Here is a 15,523-nt window from a genome sequence, read left to right on the forward strand (position 1 = left end):
CGTGTGGTTCTACTAGTACTTCTCCTGGGCCTTTCGCTTTGCGAGAGAGAAAGCCACGTGGCGGGGGGAAGCCTGGGCTGCCGACACCCCGCCCACATGTCGTCCAACCGCCCGCTCACACGCGCCGCGCATGTGCCTGCCTACGCTACGTGACGGCGACGTCGACGACGGCGAGGCGGAAGGGGAAAACGCTTGGGACGCGCTGCGCACACGCAGTCACGCACAAAATTCAGGCCTTGTTGTTGGTACGTTGTCATATTGGATATCCATATACATATTTGAAATATTAAACGTATTCTACTAACAAAACAAATTATAAATTTTACAAAGAAACAGATTAAGCTAATTAATTCGTTATTCTCGAATGTTTACTGTAGCACCACATTATTAAATCATGGTACAATTAGGCTTAAAAGATTCTAAGTGTAATTTATTTTTTTCTATATTTAATACTCTATATATGTGTCTAAACATTCAATCTGACAGCGTGAAATTTTTTGTTTTGAGAACTTAAAAATAACTCAACCATAGGTGCTTGTCCGGACTTCTTTTTTCTTTTTTCTTTGAAACACATGCACGCCCATAATACGCACACACTTATTTTTATGAACACACTTAGTTTTTATGAACTTGTGTGTATATCCTATTTTTATGAATATTTTCTAAAGGCTGAATTGGTGTATATTGAGATTTGACAAAATCATCGTGGACATCTCATTATTAATGGATATGTCTTATATCACTGAAAGAATAATTATTGCCATGAATATGTCATAGTCTAGACTCGAAATCATGCTCCATTAGCTATAGTCTAATGAATACACCCTTCCTTGTGTTACTCCCTCCGTTGAAAATTAGTTTTGTTCTGTAGTCAAACTATCATGAGCTTAGCCAAAATCTCTAGAAAAATATTTATATATCAAATGAGCATAATATCCATTATAAAATATAATTTTATAATTTATTTATTTAAAGTTATACATGCTAATACTTTTCTTTGTGAACTTGATTATTGGAATAGTCCGACTTAGGACGAAACTCACGTAAGTTTGACTTAAGATAATGCAACGCGTGATACGTAAAGCCTAATTAACACATGCATTAAATTGTTCACGTTCGATCTTGGTGGCATATGTCAATGGATTTCTTATAGCTTTTTCAATTGCCACTGTGCACACATATGGCTGGATATCAAGCCAACTGGACTCAGTTCTGACTTAGGATAACAAATTGATAGAATAACAAAAACTAAACTAGCTCGTTAAGCCTAGCTCGACCCGGCTCGTTTGCCTACATGAGTTGGCTTGTTAATGTCAGGAGCCAACACGCTCAAACCAACATTAATCTGTTCAAGTTTACAAAATGTTTGTATACAATCCAAGCTATAGTAAATCATAGTTTGCTTCATATTTTCATACAATCCACCAAACACATGTATATATAGCAAGGTCAGTCCAAATTTTCAGGTCTATGAATAAGCGGAGCGGCACGAGACGACTAGTAGATGGGAGGGATCGATCGAGAAGGCCAAATGCCACATATGAGGATGACGGATCATCTACAGTACTGCAGAGAAGTACTGTTCATGCGACTATGCGAGGAGAACAATGTGAGCTAATGCGATTCCTTCGATCCTGATCAAACGGTCTCCGTTCTCCCTAACACCGGGTACGGTAGATCCTGTGCATTAAAACTGGATCCCAAATCGAGGATAACACATGTACTAGGTTGGAGTTCTTTTTTTTTTTTTGTTAGAGATTACTCCCTCCGTCCCATAATATAAGGTATTTTGGGTGGATGATGTGTCACATCCACCCAAAATCCCTGTTCAGATTCATTGTAATAGGATGTGTCACGTCCACCAAAATCACTTATATTATAGGGAAAATTAGAACCATGCCATTATAATTTTATAAAATTTGAGATATGCCATCCTAACCCACATATCATTGACTCATGTGGGTCTTACATGTCATTGAGATATCGATGACATATCTCAAACTTTGTAAAATTGTAATGGCATGGTTCCAAATTACTCTATATTATAGGCCGGAGGGGGTAGCATTTTAGTACTTGTTAGACTGCTGGCGTGTTGCTAGCTTATGTTGCTCGTCATGGCTCTTTTTTTTTTTTTGCGAGGCTTGTCATGGCTCATTTGACTCGTGACCTAACTCACCAGCCAACTCAAGGCTAAACCCTTAGCTCAACTCATTTGCAAATTCAAACGAGCCAAGCCACGAGTTTTGCACATCCATATGATTAATATGTTAACAGATTTTTTATTTGGCATTTCCAATTAACTTGTCAACTCAAACTCCTAGCTTGCATCAATATACGATGGATATTTCAGTGTCAAAGTGGACAAGTCAACTTTGTAATCTCGACGCAAGGCCGTACGGTAGCATCTGTGAGGTGTGCGACTGTTTAGTGCCTCCTAAAATCAGGGACCTCTAAATCGTAATTATATGAAATATTAAAATACTTAATTAATAGCATAACTAGAATGCTAAATCCCAAAATATCATAACTATGGTCGAGAACTAAAATTAGAAGGGCATGATAGGCCAACATAAGCTAAATTAGCTTAACAATGTTTTGCGAGTCGTCGTGATTGGCTGTCTATGTGTCTTCCGCCATTCTCTACCTGTCGATTGCGATAATAATACCGTGGGATATGCATGGCTATCAATTTTAGGCTTCATTATGTATTTCTCGCACTATGGCCTCCCATTCCTAGCCACGGCGCAATACCCCGTTTATTGTTATTATATGATTTTATTTTCGGTTTATGTTTGGCATATGGCACCCATTCGGACCTGTTTGTTTTCAGAGACTTATTCTAAGTCCCTATCACATCAGATGTTTGGACATTAATTTGGAGTATTAAAGATACACTAATTACAAAACCCATTCCATAACCTTGGACTAATTCGCGAGACGAATCTTTTGAGTCTAATTACGCCATAATTTTGACAATGTGATGCTACAGTAAACTTTTGATAATTATGGATTAATTAGGCTTAAAAAATTTGTCTCGCGGATTAGCTCTCATTTATGAAATTAGTTTTTTATTAGTCTATGTTTAATATTCTAAATTAGCGTCCAAACATCCGATGTGACATGGGCTAAAAAGTTTTAGCCCCATCTAAACACCCCCCAACTAGACATAGCAAATACTACCTATGGAGTTATTATCCCGAGCCTACTCGCACGAGCTGAACTGGCATATATAGTTGGATTACTATATGCAAAAGCTACTCCGTACATACTAAAGTACTCCCTCCTTCCCTATATGTATAAATAAAAGTATATTTAATAATAAATTAAATGATAGAAAAAAACTTAAATTTTTTAATAAGATGAACGGTCAAATATTTTTTTAAAAAAAATCAACTGCGTCAAATATTTTGGGATGGAGTGAGTACTCTTAGGTCAAAAGAAAAAAAACAAACCGGCCCTTTTCATGATCAAAATGCATCGCTAGTATACTTGGCTAGTAATCACGCCACGTCCTTGAGCTGGTGAGATGTTCCATTCCTGACAGTTGGGAGCTCGCGTCTAGGTCATCATTATTCAAAGAAGGTTCAACTAGATATTGTCAAATTTGTCAAGGTTAATTATAGATTATTTTTACCTCCTAATTTGCAGCAATACAACGTTTTTACCTATTATTTCTGGCAAAAGCTCAAAGCTAGTTCAAACTTCAAAGGTATACCAACCGACAAATTTTAGGATTCTTCTAAAGCGAACAATATATATATATATATATATATATATATATATATATATATATATATATATATATATATATATATATACCAACTTTATACTCCTTTTTTCTGAATAAAAAGAATACCAGCTTAATTTGGCAGGAGATTTTCTCCTTTCCTTGGGATTAAAGCAAAGCACTATAATTATCTGCCTTTCAGTTTCATGCAACTTGGAGGCAGAGGAGAATTGGGAGAATAAAGTAAGCCACTAATTATTTTGATTAATTTATTAAAGTAGGGACTAGAGGGCTTTGCAGTTTACAACCTTTCACATCCCATGATCCCAGGCTCATGTTTTGCTGGATAAATAAAGCAAACTAATTCCATGTTACTATGTAATTCAGACCCACTTACATAATTATTATTTCTCGATGTGTATTGGACCACGTCATCTAGAAATTATTATTTCTCAATATGTATTGGACCATGTCATCTAGAAAATAAAAAGTATTGGATTATTGACATGCTTAATCACAATTCACAACCATTAATCTATAGTGCGCAATATTCGTTCTTCATCGAGCATTACATAAAAAAAAAACTTACTCCATCCAATAGTATAGGCCTCCTTCGAAACCAAAGTTTTTTTAAGGAATTTTGCAGGATCTGAATTAATTCATGTGAAAATTGAGTATTTCATTTTCTCATCTTAACTTAATTTGATTCTTTTTTGAAGTGTGCGTATACAAGAATTTATGCTGTGCGTCCACTAGTTAATTAAGTAAGCCTTTCTTCTCCCAGCAATAGTATGTGATCATGTCGTTTTCAAGTGGTATTGTCAAATATCATCGTGTAGCCCACACATTGACATAGCCAACCAGAGAGGGAGACTTAAAGCTCAGAGACAAATGATCTTAATCAAATAATTACTAACTATATGTCTAAAAAAAAATCTCTCACCGGCTACTTAGAGTGGGGATGAACTATGGCCATAATGATTCATAGAGTGCCACTTGTGGCAGAAATATCTTTGCAAACACTAATTAAAACTGTAACACATGCATCATGCATGTATGTACGCACATGTGTTTGGCGCCCCATCTTTCCTTTTCAAGGAAGAAACAATCAATGGATTATATTATTCTCCTACATGGATTTGTTCTGATTTCTTAGCACTAATGACACATCATTAGACCAGTGTTCTGATTCTGAAGGTGACATATGTAGGGCCTATTTGGGGAACTTAAGATTCTGAGAAGCAGCTGCTGAGAAACTAGCTAGTGAGAATCTGGAGAAGCGGGGAAATCCAGCTTCTGGCTTATAGTTTATTTTCTAGATTCTACAACTATATATTCTCAAAATCTGGATAAAAAGTTGGACTGTTTGGGGGAGCTTCTGGCAACTGAAGATTCTAGAAGAAGCTACAGCTGCTAGAAGCTCCCCCAAACAGATCCGTAGTCTGCCAGAGCTCATCCACAAAGCACCACAATTAGCACAACAGAGTGAAAGCCAGAAGAGCCCATGACTCATCTTAGGTGGGCCATGAGATGGGCCGGCCCATGTGCATCCCTGAAACACGAGATGGGCCTCATGTGGGCTCAAAAGGCTAACTCTGGACATTATGAGGCCCAATTGGGGAGCTCCTCGGCCCATCAGGGCCCGATAGTGAACGCGATATATAAGAACACCTTCTCCCACGCGGCTCACTCCTCACCCTCCTCGCGAAAACCCTAACCCCGCCGCCGCTCTTCGCCACAAGGTAGGCGGCGCCGCCGTTGCTCTTCTTGTTCCTCCGCGTCAGTGCGCCGGCGGTCGCTAATCGTGCTGAGAACGCTTGTTTTCCTTGTTGCAGATCGTTTCGTCGCAGTCGGTGTTCCGGTCTTTTGAGCGCGGAGATGGCGTAAGTTCTTGCAACCAACTTCTTCTTGGCCTCTGCTAGTTCCATGTTTTTTCTCTCTCTATCCTCGTAGCATTTTGGATCTAGCCTGTTCTTGCTGTTGCTGCTGTTGGTAGAACACTGTTATTACTGTGTAATTGTTGCTGAGCCTTGGCTGCGCTACTGCTCGCTCAAGAATCGTTTGGTCTTAGCATGTTTGAGTTGTCCTTGATTGGGGAAATTGTCATTTGGTTTCCATTTCGATGGGATCATTGAGTGAAAGGATGTGGGAGTCATGAGTGCGATTGCTCGGATTTCTGCTGTACTGGTATGGGGTCTTGGTGATTTAGAATTCGGCAGCTGGTAGTATAGTTGGTGGATTCGTTGTATGTGAGCCGTCTAGTTTAGCAAATACAATCATGATTCATATCAGCTGATATGTGCCTGTTCTGTACTAGCACCAAGGAGTGTAGACGGTAAATTCACAGCCAGATTGAAAAAAAAAAGCTCGATTGCTTATCAAACTATGTTTATATGGAATTGAATTATCCAACTTAATTGTCTTGTTTGCATCCAAGAAGTACTGAATTTGTACAGTGTCACAAGTAGTGAGAAACAATGCATTTTTTATATTATGGGTGCTCAATTCTTGTATAAATGTAACACCACGTACATGCCAAAGTATTTGGACCTCCATTATTGAAAGAGCAGTCAAATTAGAAGAGAACTAAAAATACCTTGTAAAGTGTATTACTAGTAATTGTTAATAGATCTTATGTGCATCTCGGTCTTTGAAACATTGATGTATTGTAGTGAGCCTATTCATTTTCGCTGAGATCTAAACACTTTTACAGGGAGGAGACCCCAGTTGAGACTCCAGCTGCCCCGGTTCTTGGGGAGCCCATGGATCTGATGACTGCTCTGCAGCTTGTGATGAAGAAGTCAAGTGCTCATGATGGGCTTGTGAAGGGTCTCCGTGAGGCTGCCAAGGCCATCGAGAAGCATGCTGCTCAGCTTTGTGTGCTTGCTGAGGACTGCGACCAACCTGATTATGTCAAGTTGGTTAAGGCTCTGTGTGCTGAGCACAACGTTCACCTTGTTACCGTGCCTAGTGCTAAGACTCTTGGCGAGTGGGCAGGGGTGAGTTACAGGATTCTTCTAAGTACTTTGTCAATTGTTTTTCTTGATATGTGTTAGTCTGCTGCCTATGTCCTAATAGCTATACCTTGTTAATTGTTGTCCTTTGTTTGTGTTAACTGGTGCCTATATGGCCATCACCCATCAGTGGCGGAGTCAGGATTTAAACATGGGAGGGGCCTAAGACTCTTGGAGGGGGCCGAATACACTGTTACTTAGCTTAATTACCTAACTACTTAAATGATTATGTGAAAAAAAATTGTTGGAGGGGGCCAGGCCACTGGCCATCCCCCTTGTCTCTGTCACTGATGGATATATAGGATGTAGGTTCAATTGATGAGTAGACATTCTTTCACCAGTGTTTAAAGGAGAATGTGCCTACTATATGTTAATATTGATATTCTTATACTCTGTTCTTTTCTATATGACGTTGGTTAGTTCATTTTTCAACTAACCACCGTCATATATTTAGGGATGGAGGTAGTATATTTGTTTTATTTGTGGGGAAACTTTGAACATTTCTGTTGGCACGTATATTTATGATTTATCATTGTCCACCTTCCTTTGTTCTGTGTATTTCTTTTAATTTACAGTTATATGAAAAGCCTTCTTGTCCTGTTTTTAACAATACATATTGTCATTTGCAGCTTTGCAAGATTGACTCTGAGGGCAAGGCAAGGAAGGTTGTGGGCTGCTCCTGCGTCGTTGTCAAGGTAACTAATCGATCCCTCACCTTACTTAACACTTGGAATTATTCCTTTGAAGATGGCAATTTGTAATGTTTGGCTGTTCATTTTCATTTCCCAGGACTATGGTGAAGAGTCTGAGGGCCTTAACATAGTGCAGGACTATGTCAAATCGCACTAGATATAGCATTCTTATATCCAGAACGTGTGCTCGACATTCTGTACCTTTTGTTTTAATTTATGCTTGGTTCTAGGGCTTGCTAGGAGATAAGAATTCTTTTCAAGTGCGAGCCAGGGAGATATGAGCAAAATTTGAACCTCTGAATTTATGTTTACCGTGCTGAAAATCGTCTGCTTTTAATACAAATCATCATCCGAAGCTGAGGATCTGTTTGCCCATTTGTTGTGGTTTGTGTATGACTGCAGTTGCTCGTGTCTTGTCCAATCTTTTAGGAATTCAATCTGTTGCTATGCTTTGTGGTTTGGTTTTGAATTTTAGTTGTGCTTTTGCTTAGTATTTGTTTAATTGTTTATGATATTTGTAGTGCATGCATTCTATTGAACCAGACAGTAAAAGGTGCCATTGGAGAAGGCTACATGCAGATTTTAATGCCCTTGGTATTGACAGCTTAATGTCGCGTGGCAGTCACATTTGTTAAGCTAAATTGGCATCCTAAGCACGATTTTTAATCCTGTTATTCGAACCTTATGAACCTAAACATGAACTTGAATATTATGTCCTTGGTTGCCATGTCACTGAAATTTGCATAGTGGTTACTGTAATTTGCTTAAAACCACAGGAACTTGGAGCATTCCAAGCCATTTTGTCAATGAAGTAATGTAATTTGTAGAATCCATGAACAATTATTTCTTCCTTTGTAGATACACATTGCAAAACTCGAGGATTTTTGGGTCAATTTTTGCTTTGTTTCTCTCTCGCTTTCATTAGAACCGCGAGCATTGGCTTTCAGTATTATGCTACGTGCATTTTTTTTCCTTATTCTTCCAGCAATATAAGGAACACAAGAAAAATAATCACGAAACCAATCCTCAAGATCAGACAGAATGAGACATACGGCGGCCATGGCAAAATATACACCCAAAACTGTAGTGGACAGTATTTTTCTCATCGCGTATTCCCTCCTCCCTAGACAAAAAAAAAAAAAAAAAGTGAGGCAAAGACATGAAACTTACTCCCGTATGTTCTTTCTCAAATAGATGTGTGACTAGATGTGTAATTTAGATACATGAATAATAATGGGATAAGTCAAATTTTCGATAAGAAAAAAATATGTAAGGTTTATTTGGTACTCTCGGTGTCGATCTTATCCTAAAGTTTGTGCCTATAAATAAATAACAGTAATCTTTTCTTCTATCAAATAAATACGCAAAGCTTCTAAGTACTATTCTATTAAAAAATAAATACGCCAAGCTTCTAAGTGATGCATGATTGTGCTGTTTGATGGTCATATACATATGCATGCATACATGGTAACATGATCGAAATAACTATATATGGTGTGCTTGCTAGTACTTGGTGATAAATATACGTCACCTAGCTAAACCATGCATGTATAAAAAGATAATTCGGATGTGCTTATTACTCCCTCCGTCTCATAATGTAAGTCATTTTATCATTTTTCACATTCATATTGATCTTAATGAGTATGTCTAGATTCTCATTAACATCAATATGAATGTGGGAAATGCTAAAATGACTTAAATTGTGAAACGGAGGAAGTATTTTTTAAGACAAACCATTAGCAAAAAAAAAAAGTCTCTTAATTTCATTAAGAAAATAACCGCCAATATGAGATAGTGTCCCGGCCCATTCAATTCATGTTTAATTTGATCCCATGTGGGCTCTGATATATATGATCTCTCTAGCTAATTAATTTTTGCTTGCTGGCTTCTTCTTGCTGTCCTGATCAGAATCATCAGCAACGCCATCTTCTAGCCTTTTGTGTAGTGTTTCTGTCAGTGCTTGTATGAAAGCAAAGAAGATGATCACCAAAATAAGCCTCGAAACAGCTTCGAGAGGCCCAAGCTCTTGGATGCCGTCTTTCGGATCAAATGAGAGGAGATTTGGCTTCTTGGTATCATCAAGTTGGGGTGGCTGCTTCTCCTTGTTCATTTCGGCATCCAAATGCTTCCGCTTGGCATCCAAATCGAGCTTGATAATCCATCCGATGAAAACGGCGGTAGCAAATGAACCCAAGGTCAGTATTATCGCCTTGCGTTTTTCCCATTGCCTTTCAAAACAAAAATGATATGGAGATATTAAGAGAGTTAATTAGCTAGCCAGATAGCAAGTATGTACGTAGTGTTGATTCAAATTAGTGAGAATCTCAGTGTCTTAATACTATTATAAAAATTGAAGATGTTTCTGCCGATATTTTGGTACGTCGTTTCTTTTTAGTTTTGTTCGCTTTTGGAAATATACATAAGGAGTCGTATAAGAAATCCTTTTAAAAATCTCGTATTCTAACTTGGGACGAAAGTCGGACTCCTAATTGCTTTACAATTTTCGCTAGACCATAAGAAAGCAGCGTACATGATATGATCATCATCCCAATAAGGATTCCAAATTAGATATCAATACTATCAAAATAAAAATCCCATATACTTTCTAGAGAGAAAAAATCTAACAATTATCGATTAAAATAGCATTCACCCGTTGCAATGCATGGGTGTTTTTCTAGTAATATCTTATTTGGAAGAATTATTGGTTTATTTGATGTAGTATTTAATAGAGAAAATTTAACAAAATAACAAAAGGTTTTATGGTTAAATTAATAAAAGTTGTAGAAAACCTTGGTTATTCTGGCATTGGCGTTTGCTTCTTCCATTTTTTAATTGATGATGTCGTTGAGTTTTAGACATTGCGTCTAACCATTTGTCTTATTTAGTGTAAATAGAAAATAAATTTGTTATACTTAAACTACCTTTGATAATAAAAAATCACAATAAAAACAAATGATATTTAGACATTTTAATAAAACTAGTGAACAAACATGATGTCGAAAAATCAATATCACCATCTATTAAAACATGTAGGGTGTATATAACACCAATTATGTGGCCCTAATGCTCTATAAAACTGCAACTATTGGCACATATTTAATTTCCAAACAATACAATATATTGGCACATATTTACTTAATTAATGCTCATGTAATAAAGTGTCCACAATTAATATTTGAAATATTGATTTCTTCATGAAAATGATTTGGTGATCACTTGAGCTAGAGAAGGTGTAGAAGGCCGAAGGCTTCTCTGGTGAAGTGGTGAGTGATGAGCGATTCGCATAATTTATAGGGAAAAAATATTTCTAATTTTCTACATTTAAAAAGTGAAAAGGAAACTTCGTGGCTAGAGGCAGCAAATATTTACTACCTTTCTTCCAAAATAAATTCATTTTTCATTGATTCGACACATGCCAATAAACCAAAAAGATTAAAATATCCCAAGGTTATCAAATTTCAATGCAACTATTTTCTACTTTATCTACTTCCAACACAATTATTCTCTTCTTTTATAAACTTTGACACAATGATTACTTAAAAATAAACTTATTTGAGGATAAATAGGAAAAACCGAAAATAAATTTATTATAGGACGAAGAGAGTCCCTTCGTATAGCTTCCGAACGTGACAGCTTTAAATGCTTTTGAGAATACATAGAAGAGCTGAAGTTTCTTAGTCCAAACCGTTGAAGAACATCCCTCACAAATGCTCCTCTCTTTGCGACTGGATTGCTACAGCATCCTTTTTCAACCTGTCGGTTTAAACGTCACAACAATTTATCAGCAGAGAAGGTTAAAATTATCAGCAGAGAGCATCTAAACTAAAATTATCAGCAGAGAGCATCTAAACTTAACAACAATATTTGAGCAATTAATTAATTAATTCTATCGAGAAATGGGTATCAAAAGGTATATGATCAATGAAATGCACATGATAGTATAGCGAAAGGGGTACGCCGCCTACACTTTCTTAATTATTTGACACGAAGTTGCTATTTGGTTGTCCAGTGTTATTTATACTATATAATTATTACTATTATTGTTGATTGCATCTGATTATGTGATTAATTAACTGCATATCGATATATCAAGGGAGAAAAAGAATATATAAATCACGATTTAAGAGGCTGGGTTGATCGATGACGAACTACATACGTACCAACCTGCCTGAAGATGGTGGAGAAGTACATATACCTTAATTTGATTGGGATATACTATGATACTATCTCCATCTTTTTAAATATGATGCAGTTTATCGTTTTCTCATACTTTTTCACAAACACTTTTTATTCAAATGCTTAGTTAAGCAAAGTTCTTTCAAAAATTTAAAACTACTTTAAGCATGCCTAGCTGCCTATTTGCAAAAAAAATATTTTATGAAAGAGAATAATGTAACGAATAAAAAATTCAATTACATCATTTATTAAAAAAGAGTTTATTACACCATTATAACTTTCATAGTTTTTAAATAAATCACTATTATTCATTTATTTGGAGTCATAGCATTACAATGTAATATATATTTAAAAAGTCACTACATAGCTTTTCAATGCATTGGGATTTATTTTTGGACCAAATTACCTATATCTTCGTCCCCTATCCATCCTCTTCTCTCTCCACTCATTCCTTCCCATTCTCTCCTGGATCTCAGTTTTCCTTGATCTAAGCTAACTAGGTCTCTTCTAGATCAAGAGAGAGATGGGACATGGGAGGAAGGGGAGTGGAGAGAGAAGGGGATCAGGGGAAGAATATAGGAGAAATTTGGTAATAAATAAATAAATTTCGGTTTATGAAAAGGGTAAGTAGTGATATTTTAAATATGTGTTAAATTGTAGCGGTATGATTTTAAATAGATAAATAGTAGTGGCATACTTTAAATCTGTAAAATTAATAGTGGCATGAATCTAAATAACCCATTATAAAATGAGATATACTATATTCATATACCATATACCAAAAGATATGATAAAATCGTCGATCGATGGCTTGTACTGCCTCCATTTTCAGGTTATAAGACTTTCTAGCATTGCCCACATTTCTATAGATATTAATGAATCTAGGGACACATATATGTCTAGATTCATTAACATATATATATATATATATATATATATATATATATATATATATATATATATATATATATATATATGAATATGGACAATACTAGATAGTCTTATAATATGAAATGAAGGAAGTATGTACTCACTCAATCCTAAATATAAGGTGTAACTACCTCTAACGTAAAAACCAAGAAATAATTACTAAATACGATGTATATATCCAATAAAATTATCTTGAGGGTGAAGGATTAAAAAAACAAATTTAGAAGAAGATATGATAATTATTTTGATGTATAAATGCACGTCTTGTATTACCAAACATGAAGAATAATAGTTGCGTCTTACATTGTTATGTTTTCAGAAACACAGTACAAACGTAGACACTTATAACGCGTGGAGTAATAATCAATCAAGCTAGCTTGCATGAATATAATTGCATGTAAACTGCAGATCAAGCGGTAGAATTGAGACCTAGGGATCTTTCAGCTAGCTCCACAAGGTGGTGGGCTAGATAACCTGAGTTTGAAGCCTCACCCATTTTAAATTATTTGATATTAGGTTATTCTTTAATATTCACGTTTTTTTAAGCGGTAGTAATTTTAGGCCGGTGATGATCGAACTACGTTCTACGTACGTACGTACCAGCTGATGACCCGAGAGGGTGGCGAGACCGCGGAGAGGACCGGCCGCCGCCGGAGAGCAGCCGAGGGCGGCGAGGAGCCCGGCCGGCGGCGGCGGCGCTGGCCGGAGGGTGGCTGACGATTTGGGGATAATAAACCTCGTCCTCGTGAGCATGCAGCGTAGTAGCGCCATGATATGATCGATCCACTCCAAATCAAGATCGAGATCTAATTAATTAACAGGTCGACGAGAAGCTTATTTGTCTCGGAAATAACGCAAATAATGACAAGATCGATTATTATTGTGTCGTGTCGGCGACGTATACGTAGGGTAAATAGGGTACGTCACTGCATGCACAATTAATTATTAACGTCACTGCACAATACGTATTGCCGTGATACAATACAATAGATTTGAGATTTGGAATATATATAGTCATCACCTAACTAGAACAATATTAATTAACATAGTTAGACACCCATGTTATTTATTTTATGTTTTTCTACTCATCATAAAGTTTGGTAAAACGATAGGGTGATATTGATATTTGTTGACGGTTGAATTTTGAGCTAAGTTTTTCTTTTTTGAAAAAAAAAATCAAATTTCTGCAAAGACCGGTCAGTCCAAAGTATGCTAGGACCGAACACTAATAGAACACTCGATTACTAACCCCACATAGGTACTACTACCTCCGTACTAAAATAAGTGCACCCGTGGATATCCGTGTTCAACGTTTGACGTACCATTCATATATCTTATTTGAAAAATTTATTCACCACTCGGCATCCTAGCTACAACCAAAATCACAAGAATTAATAAATCATAGACTCAATCACAGATCTAACCGAACATCTCCTAGAATCGTCACACGCAGAATTGAGCAGTAAAACAAATTATGGAATCAATCATGCAGTAGACAGGGGCACATGACGAACCAGCAGTAAGTACCAAGGTTCACCTTAATTTGGGTGATGCAACAGATGTAATCGTCGTCGATGGCGCAACGCAAAGCGACGAGAGAGAGAGAGAGGAGAGATCAACAAGGCTGGTGTGTAGTACTTCCTCCATATTTTAATGTATGACGTCGTTAATTTTTTATCTAACGTTTAACCATTTGTCTTATTCAAAAAATTTATATAACTATTATTTATTTTATTGTGACTTGATTCATCATTAAATATTCTTTAAGCATAACATAAATATTCTCATATTTGCACAAAAAATTTTGAATAAAACGAATGGTCAAATGTTGGCCAAAAAATCAACGACGTAATACATTAAAATACGGAGGGAGTACGTGTTTCTGTCGATCGATGGGCACGTAAAATCAACGTACACTCCGATGGGATGGCAACAAAGGAAATTAAATGTTGTGGGAATTTTTTTTTAAAAAAAACACGAGCTCAATACACTTGCATATATAATCATCCTATAAATACATCCGCACACATTCTATCTCTATAAACACTTTTGATGGGATGTCAATAAAAAAAATTAATGTTGTGTATACTTGGCAATAAAGGAAACTAATGTTGTGTGTTTTTTAGAAACAAATTACAAATGCATACGCTCCAACATATGCACAATCACCTTATGACGTACGCGCGCACACCTTACCCTTATGAAAACCTTCGAAAGACCGAGCCAACATATTTTGAGATTAGGATAAACTCATCACTACCTTAAAAAGAATAATTAGCCGTATATATGAGCATCCTTCTCAAGTCTAGGACTTGAACTCTAGTGAGCAGGTTCCACCACATAACAAGTTCATGTATTGCCAACATAATAATTTACTTTTTTTATTACCAAATCAATTAAGACCTTATCAGCTTGGACCCTGTGAAAAAAAGACCTAACATACACCCTTCCCTCCTAACAGAACCACGTTTCAGCCACCTACCCCTCTCCTTTTCCCATCCTCCCCCTCTCTCGTGCATTCCTTCCTCGGGCAAATCAAATCAAAGAGGAACGAATGACTCCCATCTTGACATTGCCCCTCCCTATCTCGCTTCCACCGCTTCCTTCTTCAGTTGCTGCTATTGTCCATCCCTATCTCGCCGTCGTCGTTCCCCTCCTCTCTCTTTCTCTCTCTCTCTCCCCTCCAATTGATCTGGTGACGATGGGCATGATAGGCGTAGATTGAGAACAAACTCGATTGTGGCATGCGGTAGTGGGGGGCTGGACAGCAAGAAGGCGAAGATGACAAGGAGGGCACTTATGGACCAAGATCTGGAGTGGTCGAGGTCATTGCATTGTCACCTAGCTTGTTTCTTGCCCACCTAGGCGGCGGTAAGGTGAATGCAGTGGTGACGCTGGGAAGATAGACCCCACTTATTTCCTCTTTGTGCTTCCTCTTTGGCCGCTAGTGCCCGAGGAAACACCAGGAAGTGTGTATGTGGGGG

The 15,523-nt window shown here is 37.1% G+C and overlaps 1 protein-coding gene across 1 annotated transcript; it reads left to right on the plus strand.

Moving 5' to 3' along the window:
- Positions 1–5,422: 5,422 nt before the first annotated feature.
- LOC127778264 (40S ribosomal protein S12-like) lies at positions 5,423–7,808 on the plus strand. The gene is made up of 5 exons (XM_052304835.1): positions 5,423–5,469; positions 5,563–5,610; positions 6,441–6,726; positions 7,371–7,436; positions 7,531–7,808. Exons 2-5 carry the CDS (start codon positions 5,606–5,608, stop codon positions 7,588–7,590), a joined length of 417 nt encoding a protein of 138 aa, XP_052160795.1. The 5' UTR covers positions 5,423–5,469; positions 5,563–5,605; the 3' UTR covers positions 7,591–7,808.
- The last annotated feature ends 7,715 nt before the right edge of the window (positions 7,809–15,523 follow it).

The sequence above is a fragment of the Oryza glaberrima genome, chromosome 7 (genome assembly GCF_000147395.1).
Source record: "Oryza glaberrima chromosome 7, OglaRS2, whole genome shotgun sequence".
In the NCBI taxonomy this organism is placed as follows: Eukaryota; Viridiplantae; Streptophyta; class Magnoliopsida; order Poales; family Poaceae; genus Oryza; species Oryza glaberrima.

Bases quoted from the DNA above. Each gene is read 5' to 3' on its own strand.
- LOC127778264 (XM_052304835.1), top strand. The intron at 6,727-7,370 runs GTGAGTTACAGG...TGTCATTTGCAG, and splicing joins CTCTTGGCGAGTGGGCAGGG to CTTTGCAAGATTGACTCTGA. The intron at 7,437-7,530 runs GTAACTAATCGA...TTCATTTCCCAG, and splicing joins GCTCCTGCGTCGTTGTCAAG to GACTATGGTGAAGAGTCTGA.